Source organism: Poecilia formosa, unplaced genomic scaffold (genome assembly GCF_000485575.1).
Source record: "Poecilia formosa unplaced genomic scaffold, Poecilia_formosa-5.1.2 Scaffold1, whole genome shotgun sequence".
NCBI lineage: Eukaryota > Metazoa > Chordata > Actinopteri > Cyprinodontiformes > Poeciliidae > Poecilia > Poecilia formosa.
This window is the reverse complement of record NW_006799940.1, coordinates 1841305-1855313: the sequence shown is the minus strand read 5'-3', so window position 1 is coordinate 1855313 and position 14009 is coordinate 1841305. Positions and strand designations below refer to the sequence as shown.

General features: G+C 39.5%; 1 protein-coding gene across 1 annotated transcript in view; it reads right to left on the bottom strand.

Annotated features, from left to right (window-relative positions):
* Positions 1 to 578: 578 nt before the first annotated feature.
* The window catches only part of susd6 (sushi domain containing 6), a 32681-nt gene continuing 19250 nt past the window's right edge, over positions 579 to 14009 (bottom strand). Inside the window, exons 3-7 of the mRNA XM_007541661.2 lie at positions 7208 to 7402; positions 6250 to 6444; positions 5531 to 5669; positions 3996 to 4471; positions 579 to 2929 (exon numbers count right to left, since the gene is read on the bottom strand). Of these exons, the coding sequence (XP_007541723.1) occupies positions 2904 to 2929; positions 3996 to 4471; positions 5531 to 5669; positions 6250 to 6444; positions 7208 to 7402 (1031 nt within the window). The 3' untranslated portion in view covers positions 579 to 2903. The remainder of the gene's footprint in view (positions 2930 to 3995; positions 4472 to 5530; positions 5670 to 6249; positions 6445 to 7207; positions 7403 to 14009) is intronic.

Sequence of the window (14009 nt, the reverse complement as noted above, 5' to 3'; positions counted from 1 at the left end):
TCAAAAGTCTATCATGCATTTATATTTAGTTAATTCCCCTTTCTTGCATGTAGAGTGATTAAGTTAACATCAGACATTCAGTTCAATTGAAAAAACACTAAATATTGTTGTAACTCAAAATGTCCAAGTTTCTTTTTAGAGTTGATGTAAATGGTGATGGCTGTGGGCAAGATCTCCAGTAGCAGTCCATCTTACAGAGATTCAGTTGAAGCCTCCGACTAAAACAAGGCTTTTGTATGACAATCCTTTAAAGAGGATGACCATAGTTGTCCATTATGTTCTCTATTTGCACTAATTTTCCCACTTTTCATACATGCATTTGTCAAATTGTTTGTAAATCATGTAGTGTTCCTCATAAAACTGCAATAAATCTCTAATTATCTCAAATCTGCTTAAAATTTGTAGCCATAGCATAGCAAAATGTAAAAAAGTTATTTGCAACCCTGCCCACATGATACACTTTCAAAAATTAATTTAAAACTGGTCTAAAACTGTCGATACAAAAGTGTTTGGAAGAGTATTTCAATGCAGCATGAACAGAAATAAGCAAAACACTGAAAAAAGTACACACCTTCTTCCACATTTAAAAGAAAGCTTTAATTAGAAAGTTATATACACACTGTAAAATTAAATTAAACTTTATACAAATATTAAATTACTATCTTCACACCCACTGCCATGTTCAGAGAGAAAAAAAAGCTTAAATCATTGAAATTAAGAGTCCAGATGGGTAATTTGAACCTGTTATTTCTGGGGAATAAACACCGTACAACAGTGCATCTTTAGAAAAATTTTTCCCCCTCCAGTCGTCTTGCAGCAAAAGAAGCCAAAAGGTAATGAAATATAGGTGCTTTCAGGATCATTGTTATTATTGTCAATTTTCATCACAGTTGCTGGAAAAACAGTGGGGAGAACAGGAAGGGACAGACATTCGCCTAGTTGTGCCCACAACAGAAGTAAACGTATTGATAAATAAAGACTTTTATGCATAGAATAGAAAAAGAATAGAGTAAGGCAATTGGGAAAACAACAAGTTGCAAAAACTGTAAAAGAATCAATTTGGAGGCTTAAGATTATACATATTAAAAGAAAAGAAAATGTACAAATCTAAGGCAACATTTTGTGTGCATGAATAAAGAGTAGCCGCTGACAATGACAAAAAAAAAAGCCAAATAAAAACTAGAACAGATATTTAGACGGCACGTGTGTGTCTGTGTGTTTTCAAAAGCTCAAAAAGTAATTGTCAGGGTTTGTCCGAGCCATGCTGTTTCCACGGTGACCAGCTCAAGGCTTTTCAAGTGGGAATGAAAACAGATGATGACTTCGAACAGAAGGACGCGTTTTCTCTCTTTAATTTGCACTTGGCGTTAAGAGTGAGTATGTCGAGGAAGATGCAGGGGGGTGTATTGCTATCTAACAAAGCATTTTCTTCTTATTTTCTTTATTTTACTGCAACCAGTTGCAGTTTGTTTCCACAATTCTCAGCAGTGGAGAGTCTTTAGTTCAGCATGAAGACAGGCGAGCCATTTCCTTTAAGGAGAGTGAAGTTTTACAGCCGTATTCTAGCTTGAGTGGATAAATAATACCCTTATTGTGTTGCAAACTCAATGCCACAAGTGAAGCTGGTTTGTTCATGTGACTTTTTTTTAAGCGTTGGGAGGGATGTTTTCCTACGATGAAAGACTGGGACATTGTCCTCAATCTGAGGACAAGCAAGCCAGGAAAAGGGCTGCGTCGAGGCCTACCATATCTGGACATGTTCTCTCCTGCCTGGGCTACACAAGAAATACACACACATACACACTCCGATTCGGCAACTCAAAGCAAACAGTCACACGCAAACAATAAATACAGTGAGGTGGGGAAAAAAATTAAACGATAGGAACCTTAAAAAGTTTAAACAGCTGTCCGATCACAACAGGTGTCTCACTTCAGCTCAGGCAGAAAACCACGTCGCCCCTCTGCCGTGTACGAGAAGTGTAAGATGTGCAGCCAAAACACCAATCAATCCCACTCATGCAGCAGAAGGAGCAGCCTCTAGATACGGCTGCAGCTGGCGGCGGAAAATAAAGAAGCAGGGCTTTTTATAGCTGTGATATGGCGCTTAATGAAACACCGCGCGCTGCTTTTAGCTTGTGTGACACGGTTGTCATTCCGGCTAATCCATTTGCTAGACAGCGGCGGTGAACAGAAAGAGAGAGAGAGAGAGAGAGAAGGAAACAGAGGAGGCTTCATGCGTTGTTCAGCAGTGAACTGAATAAAACAACATGCAGCATTCGCAGAAGAGGGCCGCGAAAAGTCAGGCGTGACTCACGACTTTTCAAGTACAGCGGGAAGACGGTTCTGAGCGTTGAAGCTTCAGGAGCCAAAAATCACAATTTAATCAAACTTTTTTTCTTTTTTTTTTCCGTATCGACAGAGATTCCGATCAGAACTGATGAGTTTAGAACATTTGCTGAAAAAAAAAAAAAAGTAAAACTATTTGCAGTGGAGATACAGATAACTACACTGGGTGAGAAGCATGGCAACACGCAACCTATGAAACAATCCTGACTCGATAAGTAATTTTTCACTCTTATTCACAGGATCTACAGGATTTACGCCAATCGGGTTCCACTTAAAGCGTCTGGCCTTTGCTAAGGTTCAACCAGCATAAGGGTCCGGTGGGCTCCATCATTGCTTATGTTGCAGTATCGGTACTGATGGTTGGTTTCGCTTGAGAACAGTAATAGCAGAAGAGGCTGCAGTGGGAGATTGAGCATTGTTCTAGTCACTTCTCTGCTGGCTGCTCGGACGACAGAGGGGAGTTGTGGGGAAGTAAATAGGCAGCCACAGTCGGTTCCGGACAGCAGCGACAGATAGAGGAAGGAGCTGCTGCTGCTGCTGATAGCGGGCTGCAGGCATCATGCTTCCTTCAACAGAGGGATATCTGCACGGGAACAGAGGAGTCATATGAGAGCAGAGCGAAGGTTGCTGCATCAACTTTGGTGCAAAACTCTGCATCAGTTTGTGCACAGCTATGTTTTCACTTCCAGCTTTGCATTGTTGTGTTACAGATTGTGTTTCTGCTATCCTCTGTGACCTCTGTGCAGGTTAAATGTTGCATTTCTTATAGTCTGGCTTAACTTTTTTTGCACCAAAAAATTAAGAGTTGGAGTACATTTGAGATTTTTTCATAACAGATCCGATTTCTTGATTTTGATGTTTTTCTTTTTCTAAAAGAGAAATTACAAATGACAGAAGACGTTTTCAAAAGTGGTTTTCATTTCAATCAATCCTTCTGTAAATTGAACAGCGGATTATTAATTACGAAATTATAGTTATAATTTTAGCAAAAATAATTACGCAATTTTACCAGGAAGTCTTAAAATTAAGTGGAAAAACAGTAGTTTCTATGAAGAAAAGTTTAATAATTTTTTGTGTTATGAAAATAATACTTGTATTTTTAATATATTATGGCTTTATTCTCATGATTGAAAGGGGAGAAAAAAGAAAAAGAATTGCAGCCTGACCCGTAGATTCCATCATAGAGTTGATCTGAATTCAAAGTCCAAATAAACAGAGGCTGAAAAACACGTCTGTTAAACAAGATGGCCGCCGTAGGTGTGCTGACATCACTATGAACTGTGGTAACCCAAGTGGTGCATTGGTTAAAAAATAAATTCAGCTTTTCCAAAAATTAAATCTTCAAAAAACAAAAATTCAATCAGTGGAATTTGACAGAAAATTTGTCTTTAAAGTTTTATAGAAATATGTATTTTCATATAGTCACATTTAGTCTCTAGATGTGCACAGCTAGTATAAACATACCCTGAAGAGTTGCTGCTAAAAAGTGATATTGACTTAAGAGAACTGTATACAAATGCACATGCGTTAAATTTAAGCGATGTGAATATTTATAACACATGTACAAAAAAAATAAAATGAATCAGTCCAACAGAAAATGTAAACATCAAGTCATATTCGTAAAAGATTTTTGTAGATTTTCCTCTTACCGTCAGCAAACTCGTCTACAGAGGTGACTGAAAGCAGACTGTGCTGGTCGCTGCTCTCAGAGTCTCTACGCAGAGGTAGGGGGCCCGCCCAGGCACCCGCAAGGTGCTCTCTAGCCCATGAAGTCGAAGACGAGCAGGAGGAGGATGAGGGCGCCTGATGAACCAACACCGTCTCTGCGTGACGGCGGGAGGAGAAGGAGGAGGAAGAGGTTGACGGGAGGCAGAAGTCTAATTCTCTGTGTTGGCGGCTCCTGCTGGAGCTTTGGCCCCCCGCGGCTCCCTGAGGAAGCCCCTCGGAGAGCACGATGGGGACCCGCGACTCTGGTGGAGCTGCAGCCGGTGGCGGAGAAGGAGAAGGTCCAGACATGCCGCAGGGTCCGCTACTTCCATATACCGCCTCTTCGTAGGAGGGCAGGGACACCTGGACACCCTCCACCACGATGGAGCTGGTCTGGCCTGAGACGCCCTGCTCCCTCCTAATGACCAAATACAAACACACAATAATTTAACACTTAATGCTAAACCGAATATGTGACCTAAAGGTGACATATTGTGCTTCCTATGGGTTATGCAAAACATGCTCAATACATTTTTAGACAATGAGATTGCAGTCTGCTCAGTTCTGCCTATTTTGAGCCTTTTGCAGGTAAAAATTTCTACAATTATACAACCATATATCTTTGAAAAGCATTAGTAGAGCCTCCTGGATAATCAACAAGAATACAGCAAGTGGTTTTTGGACGGTAAGTTAACAACACTCGTCTTTCCAGCAGCCGTTGTACTGCACAAACGGCTGTAAAACCAGCAAACTAAATATGCTGGAGCTCAGCTTGGGTTGTTGGGTTATAAATGCGAGTTAAAAATCAGGAGGTTTTTGAAAAGGCTCCTTTTCCAGACACCAAATAACAATAATTTATTGGCAAAAACACCTGTTTTTTTATGCATCTAAAAATATATAAAATATGAATTTTACACAGTAGTTCCCTCTTAAATACGAAACTCAGTTTTAGGTTAGGGTCCAACATGTTGCGAGGTGCAGCAAAATCTCAGAGCGATTAGTGTTGACTGTTTATCGGGCTGTACGAAGCCATCTGGTCCATTACACAATCAACAAGACTGCCAATGAGCATCAAATCAAATCACCCTGGCTTTTCTGTCACAGAGCACCAGCAGATGCAGTTGTCAAATGTGATCTGATTAACTTTTTTAAATGCTTTTATTTTTATTGGCCAGGAATGTCAGAAATGAAAGCTTGCAGAACAAGTCATACATGAGCTAAATTACACAACAAGAGTCAACCAAGACATGACTAACAGGTAAGAGTGTAGAAGAAGTGGACATGTGGACCTTTTAATGTTAAAGATTTAACACATTTTAGTAAAAAAAAACATTATATTTACCAACTACACCCAGGACAAGGTGCAGAAAACATTCTCTTCAATAACAAACAAGACACAACTTACTGCATGAAACCAGTTCCGTTTTGCGGTATGAGGAAATGAAAAGGGAAAGCTTTGACGTGGAGGTTATCTCACCTGTTGTGATGGAAGGACTTGAGTTTTGGCTGTACGAGGACGAACAGCACCACTAAGAGCAGGATGAGTAACACAGAACTCGCTGTGGTCAACACGATGGACAGCGCTGGCATCCCCAATGGCAAGCTGGGCTCCTTGTCTGGAAGATCCACAAGACAGAACGGCGTAGAAGCAGTTAGATCGCTGATTCACATGCACATTTCCAGAGACCTTTGGACTTTTAATCAATTTTATAAGAATAAATAGAGAGGTTCACAGTGAATTTGTAGCTTGCTAAAATGAAAGCGAGTGACTTAAAATCAAATATACACATTTTATTCAAATCTTTAATACGACAGTGTATTAGGACTGGACTGAGTATTTTTACAAGAACAAAGTCAAAAAAAGTATAATTCTTTTGGTGTAGTAATTATCATAAAATTACTTCTTCATTCTACTAACATTACAACTGTATTCTGGTAATATTATGACTTTATTCCCATATCATTTTGACTTTATCCTCATGCGACTTTTTAAATCATATTACAACTTTTCTCACAATATGTTCTTGTATTATTACGACTTTGTTCTCGTAATATGAGGACTTTATTCAAATACGACTTTTTCTTTTTTTATTATGCCTCTTGTCCTCTGTCATAATTTTACACATTTTCAAGCCTTCAAAGAAAAAAAAGGAAATGAATCAAAATCCAAAAATAAAAGTAAATAGGCTAACAAACCTTGTGTTAGTCTGCAGCTGATCTGCATGGGGTTGTCCCACTCGCCGTTAAGACAGGTGAGGTACTTGTAGTCGCCCTTCATCGTGTATCCCTCGTCACAGAAATACTCGATGACGGTGTTGTGGATGAGCCGGTGGCAGGGAGTCGGGTGGCAACGGTAGCCTCCGTTCTCTGGTTGCGTAGGAGGCGAACACACTGGAGAGAGCGAGGTGAAATGGATGTTTGATTAATATTGCTGTGCCCAGAAAATCTGTCATTATTTCTACCTGTGGAGAGACTTCAGAGCTCAGAGTTTATGACATGCTGCTTCCTGCCAGCTCTGAAGGACAAACCTTTCTGTCAGTGTTACTGTATTGTATAGAGGCGTGGTGAAGAGACATTTCAGTTTGAGTTTACTCAAGTATTATGTGCTGAAGTTTGACTTCAAAAGCCTGTACTACTGACTGAAAGAAAGCCGTGCATCACTTTACTTCCACTTTGTGTTAATTATAGAACATTGCAATAAAATATATCAAAAACACAACAAGCATTTTTGGTCTAGTTTCTACTGCAAATACCTTGGTACACTTGGAATACGACAAACCAAAAGAAACATTTCCGTTTCAAGTAAATATTGAGGAAAAAGTACTAGTTTCATTGGCAGATAAATTAACTTAAAACATGAGGAAAATTTCTTGTTATAAGTAAAATAATCTGCTGATGGATTAAGTACTTCTTCATCATTGTTAAGGAATTATTTACTCAAAACAAGCCTGTTTATGTAGCTACAAAGCTACTTTAAGGTTAGTCGTGTCTTATTTCAAGTGAACTAAGATATTTGCACTAGAAACTAGACCACAAATACTTGGTAAGATTTGTGTTTTTGCAGTGAAACATTCAAGATTTTAAGTATTCCATCTTGAAGTTTATCAACATCAAATTACATTTCTTTTAAATCAGCAGTAAAGTTGCTGCTCACCGTAGTTTTTGATACAGTTTGGAGGCGACCGGGACCAAACTCCGTCGCTGGTACAAAAGACAGTAGCTGGTCCATCTGGAGTATATCCTGGATCGCAGCCAAACGTGAGCTGGGAGCCAGGAGGGTAGGAGACCTGGTTGGACTCGGTCTGGTTCAGCAGGCTTCCATGCTGCACTCTGAGCGGCGGCGCACAACCTAAAGTCAGACAACGACAGGAATATTTATCGGCTCGCTGCTTGAAGGATTGGGACACAAATGGGATTTGAGCTTCGCTCCTCTGGCTTACGTAACCAACTCCCTGCTGCAGCCTGGCAGCCAGTTTGAGATCATAATCCATATTTAATAATGCAAGATTAAAAAAAAAAAAAGAAGTAATTATGTGCTATGTAAGTAAACAGAGTTGAGCTTGCCTCTAGACAGGATGTGTATCTTAATTTTTAATTTAGGCAGAGATTTTCCTGTACCAGCCAAGTGGAGAAACAAACTGTTTACCTTTTGGAGGAATGTTCTATTTACAATTTGGATTTATGTTTAAATATCACATAAAATGTACTCATTGTGTAGACAAGAATTGTTTTATTGCCACTCTGGCATCCGAGTGCTGCAGTAATGTTGTGCTGGCATAAACCTTGGCCTGGTCTACCCTGACGGCAGCTGCCGTCGGGTCAAACGACCTTTCAAAAGGGGAAACTGTTGACAAGTACAGCTGATAATTAAAGCGCGCTGGTACTGTAACCAAAACTCTGCTGCATCTCACACCACAAGAAGAGGAACACTGGATCGAGATGACGAGTTAGATGGAGGAAGTCTCGCTACCGTGCAGAGGATTAAAATGTCACAGTGAGCTCCGTATAGATCTAATTCCTCTAGATTAGGTCCTGCTCTTTAACCCGCCCTCTTCCCAAACTGGTAATGGCTCAATCTGGCAGTAGGTCTGGGTCCTACTCTGGTTCATTTATTTTCTGTTAATGGCAGACTTCGATATCCGAGCCAGCCAAGAAACACAGGGTGAGGCAGTAGCCTAGAGTTAATCATGTTTTGATCCACCTTCCCAGGCTTCGTCTACGGCGCGGCGGGGCAACGCCAGCTCCTCGTGGAGCCTGTGTTTTACTGCGGTGAGAGAAAATCATCTAAATGTGTGTTATGTGCCAACGGCTCCTCGCAATAACCCCCACATTTAAAGCTACAATCTGGCGAGGGAGAGCATCTAAATCCAGCACATCTGACACAACATTGCAGCACCTGTGCAAACTGAGGAAAAGTTGGGGCCCAGACAGTAATCTGAGTAAATCTGGTGTGGCGCCACCTGATGGCAGGTAATGTAGAGCAGCTGTCACACCGTTTCCAGTCTTCTCATGTTCGCTGCTAGTGTATTACAGAGTCTAAATGTGGGGAAATGAAAGGGATTTTGTGAAACATGTCCTGTCATATCTTTAAGGAAGTGCTCGCCTTATGAACAGTGGATGTATGTTGGGATCAAGAGTGTGGAATTCAGTATTCAGACCAGGCTATTATAATTTAATTTGTTTCCCCCCACATCGAAGGATCAACTGACCATCTAGCACAGCGGGGGTCGAACTCGTTTTTATTTTGGGTCATGTCAAAAACCTGAATGTTCTTAAAGGGCCGGTTGTGCCAGAATACAGTGATAAAACCAATTAAACTGTTAAAATATAGATAAATAGCTGTTCCTCTGGGATTTTGTGATTGTTTTAGCATTCTTTTTCCCCCAATCAAAATTGCAGATTTTGTGGTGCCAATTTAGAAAATAATTTTTATGATATTTGCGCTAATGCATGATGTCAAATCTGACCTGTTATTACTTGCCGTATCAATTACGGGCTATAACTTGGCCAATATTTTTGACCAATTTTGAGAAAATTTGGAGATTTGTTGATTTTGTGTGAATTTTGCAGATTTGTGAAAAACTGGAGGAAATTATTGATGTAATTTGGAGACTAAAGGGCCACATAAAAAGCTACGGCAGCAGAGAGCTTGAAATAATTTATTGCAGTTTTATGTGGTATGCATGTTCCACACAGTTACTGCTTTAACTGTGATATATTGCTCAGGCTTATTTGTTAAAGCATCAAATGCAAACAAAGGCCTTTTTCCTTTGGCTTCATGTTTTCCTACACAACTCAAAGTAAAACAGGTGTGTAAGAATCTGAGCTTGATTTCAGTAGAAACCAGGAATGGTTGGAGTCATGATGAGATTTAAAAGGCTATTACCAGATCTATTACTATTGCATATATAAATTAATCTTCTAATAATGGGTTGATGTAACTCTTTGTTTCACTTCTTTAATCTGTTTGATCAAGTTAAACATTGCATAGTAATCTTTTTTTAATTAAAATGGGAGTAAAAATCTACTTTCCTCGTTCAATTCTTGATTTGATTCCTTGAAAATCTTACTCCCCATCCTCTTTTGAAACAAGTGACAAGTTTCCTGTCACAAACAAACAGGAACAGAGCAAACAGCCACATCACCCCTCTTCAGTGTGTATTTAGAGATCGAAAAGAGACCATTTCCACAGCAGAGCCTCAGACGTTCCCTAATCTCCAGAGAGAAACGACGCTTTAAGCTGGCACCAGAAGATTAAATGCAAACACTCAAATGTGTGAGGCTTTCTCTCTCTCTCACATACACACACACGCACGCACACACACACACACGTGCAGGGAAACAAAGTCAACACCCATAAACAAAGGCACGCCCAGGGCTGACAAGACTGACACCAGTGGGTGTGTTACTGAACTGTGCTGCAGAGAGACTGGATGTGTTTACTCGAGAGGTTTAAAGACGAACAAAACATTCAGTTACCACAGGGTTATAACAGCTACGTCATAAAAATCAGGTTTCACGCTGCTTTAGGAATAAAAACATGCTGCATAACTTGGGGATTTTATATTTCATAGCTCACCAAATGTCTTGCTCAACAGATATATTGATTATCAACTCATTTATCCGTGACTGAGAACAGTTCTTCTTCTAAAGTATTATATACTTGATTAAATAAGAGTTTTAGCTTCCATTAATTCTAAATTTTTTTGTATAAAATGAAAAGTTACAGAAATCCTTCTCCCTCCAGGATCCCTTTTTCGGAAAACAATTTCCAGTGATGGGTCAATCTCAGATTTGACCCTAAAGTGTGCTCCATGTGGTAAACAACACCAAAATGGATGCATTTAAAGTTGAGCTTTCTACATCCTTCCTTTTGACTTGCACACCCGAACGCCGTCTGCACATCCACATTTCAGGATGTTATTTGACACCGTGACCAGAGCAGTTGTTCCCTGGAAGGCTTCGGGGAGAATAACGGCTCTCCAAGGAGAGGACGGAGGTAATGGAGGTGGTAAAGGTGATGAATTGATTACACCTGACTGAGAGGCTGGAGGGGACAAAACGGGCCTTAGGGGGCAGTTCAGGGCAGCAGCTTTAACCCCTGTTGTTATCCTTTGTGGTGACCCACAAGGCGATCAATAGAGCTGATGTGGACAGAAGAGTCGTAATGGTGCTAATCTTTTTTTTCCCCTTTGCAATGCTTTTATTTGAGGGAGAGCCTTAAAATTAGAAATGCATGGGTGCCTCTATGCATGGTTGTTACCCAATAACCCAGGCATGAAACTGAATGAGTTACACAGAAGAAAGGCTGGTGTGTTAATATTGTTTATACATACACCATGTTGAAATGAAAAGCTTTATAAGAATGAGTTGAAGGCAAAACAACTTGGGATGCACCGATGTGAAAATTTGGTCCAATATCAATAACCGACATAAATATTGCTGTTACGGCCAATAACTAATATTTATTGATATTGTGTGTTAAATATATTTCACTACCCTTTGAAACCTTAAGGGAAAAGCTGCTTCAGTTAAACTCCTACGCTGCAGGACTATCAGGAGATTATACATTTATTCACATTACATACTTTTTGCAAAACTTCCATAACTTTTTCCTTAATAAATATAAATCACCACACTGACGAAACAAAAATAGAGGAAAAATATATGCATAAAAAAAAATAAAAGAAATGTGTTCTCAACACCAATATGTGGTTGAGAGCACGATTAAACCACCATGTGAAACCAAACGGTTTCAGTCTGAATTTATCACAATCAGTGCAACTGAGTACAACACCACAGCTTGCATAAGAATAGACACAAAAAACAAAGGGTCTAAATATAACCCGGCTAAAAATAAAACCATCTCTCCAACAAAGACACTCGCACACAATTTCTTTAAGAGAAATTGAAATGCAGGTCATCTGAAAAACAATCCCAAAGGTGGGAATTGTAAATGTATGCCACTCTGGCTACTATGAAACTTTAAATGCTTGAACTACTGCAACAAAAAGTGATATAAATGGAGGATAAATGGAAAGATGAGGCCATAAAACTTCAAACAGACGGAGACAGGAGGAGAAATATGACAACGTCAGGAGGAAAATAGGGTAGAAGCAATTACAAGCTACAAGGAAACATGTTTTGGCAGGTTGGCATGAACCAATACTTCTGGATGTAATGCATGGCGATTATAATAGCCTGAAGGTGAGGCAGAAATCCCGATGAAGAGATTCTGTTAGCTGAAAGAGTGAACTCAGTCCAGGTGGCCAGAATGTGTACAATGTTTGCGATTCAACCTGTTCGTCTCCCTGTCAATTAGCCGAAAGTTAATACCGAAACAGAAAGATGAAAACAACCAACCGAGTTGATTTGCATCGCCTAATCAAAGTTTAGTACAGCATGTTCTGTGGTTTTCAGGGAGGGAATGAGTCACAGTAAAACACAAGCTGTTATCAGAGTCTCGCGAGAGATTTAATTTAAGAAATGGCAAAAAGCAATAATGACTCAAACAGAGTTGTGTGTGCTCTGCGAAAGCTACAGAAAGACAAAAGAAAAATTAAAGACGATAAAAATCCAAGCTCTCAAAATGAAGGAGACATTTAAAAAGGTTAAACTATTACAGTCCATTTGAGCGCACAACTGTAAGCTGATCAAAGCGCTTAGTTGCTTAAAGATCAGAGAATAACTTCACGTCGAAGAGAGACTCTGCCTGGACACACCGCCCGTGAATCCGATTCCTAATCCCAACAGCTAGAGCCGTAAAGCTGTGCTGGAGGACACTCAGCCCACGGGTGGGGGGGCATCAAAATCCCCTTCCTAGCCCTGAGGTGCCGGACTGCCTGTGAATATCCCTGCTTTCCCATCTGTCGCTAATGGCACACGTCTGGTGAGCGCAAGAGGGGGGTGGACTGGGATGAAGAAAGAAAAAATAATAATCAGGGTGGGAGAAAGATGTGGGTTTTAGCAATCATTGCCCAGGCAAATTAAATTTCTAATTGTTCTCCGTTACAAGCCGGGAGCGCATTACAGCAGATCAGATACTGATTACTTAAACAGTCAGCTGGCTATGCTGCTTTCTACAATGGCCCATAAAAGAGGGTGTGTTTTCCTCTGTGTGTGTGTTTACGTAGATAAAGGAGCGAGGGGGGCCGGGGGGGGGCTGCGCTTGGATTAGGCTACAAACTGAAAAGATGACGACGTGGTCCATTTTTCCTGATAAATACGTTTTGTATATTAGTTGGCTTCAGCCCAATCCCTTTGTTGTTGTTTTTTTTTGATGACACTGCAATCGTTTTTGGAAACCAGGATGTTTTTGTTTTTCCGTGCTCTCTTGTCTCTCCAGCTAATCCGTGGGATTTTTAAGCCAAGCTGTTGTTATTGGAGTGTAGTACGGTGAAGCAGAGCCCGCGGTCTGGTAGTGTTAGAGACATAGCAGCACTTGCACTAATTTCTGCCACTAAAAGATAAGCTCAGTCGTAAATATCATCAGGGGATTAAAGCTGGGGTTTGTGTTGTTATTTTTATATTTGGTTAGAAGCATTTAAAAAGAATGCCTGAGTAAGTTTAGTGAGCTTAAATTGGAGAGAGCTCAATAAAAACTGCACAGAAAATAACTTCTATTTTTAACTTTAAAATTGGTAAACATTTCAACTGAAGGTATTTTTGACTCCCCCAATTAGTCCAGAGTCCATTGGAAGCTAAAGGTGCTTTTTACATCTGAAAATTTCCTGAAATTTCCCATTAAAAACACTCATTGGTGATAAAGTTGCTACTGAAGGGAGTAACCAGTTTCTAGTATTTGGAAAATACTGCAAAACTTTTACCAGCTTCTAAAAAATTAACTATTTTCTGCAGGAGCATGTCAGCTGTTTCATCAGGCTGACAACAATTCAACAATTCACAGAAATCTGAACATTTTAGAACAAAGCTGAACGTAATCCTTCTGAAAAGTCCAATTCAGAAGGAAGATGATTGGTATTAGGAAATGTTGGAAGTCTACAGGAAATCTAATAGTTAAAGTAAGCATCTTTTTTATTTGAGTGGATAATATATATACAAAGAAACACACCTATGGCTAGCATTAACCTAATTAACTACAATAAATGCACTGAACACTAATGATATGACGCTATGGACAGTTTTAAAATGCCAGCTGTAGTTTTTTATCTTTGTGTTGCTTGAAGTTCCTTTGCAGTTTTAACATATGAACAACAAAAACCTAAAAAAAAACAATAAATCAGAGAGTTATTCCATCTAGGTGAATTTTATTTATCAATACTTCTTTTTAAAAAAAACATCTATTACTTTAGGCTTATTTAAAAAAAAGTTTAAATTTGTGGTAAAATTTAACATTTAGTGAAAATCTGATCTTGTGTAATAAATTACCAAATTGTTCTTTGTTGGTAATAAAAGCAATTAAAGCAATAAGTTAATAATAAAAATATCATATGACT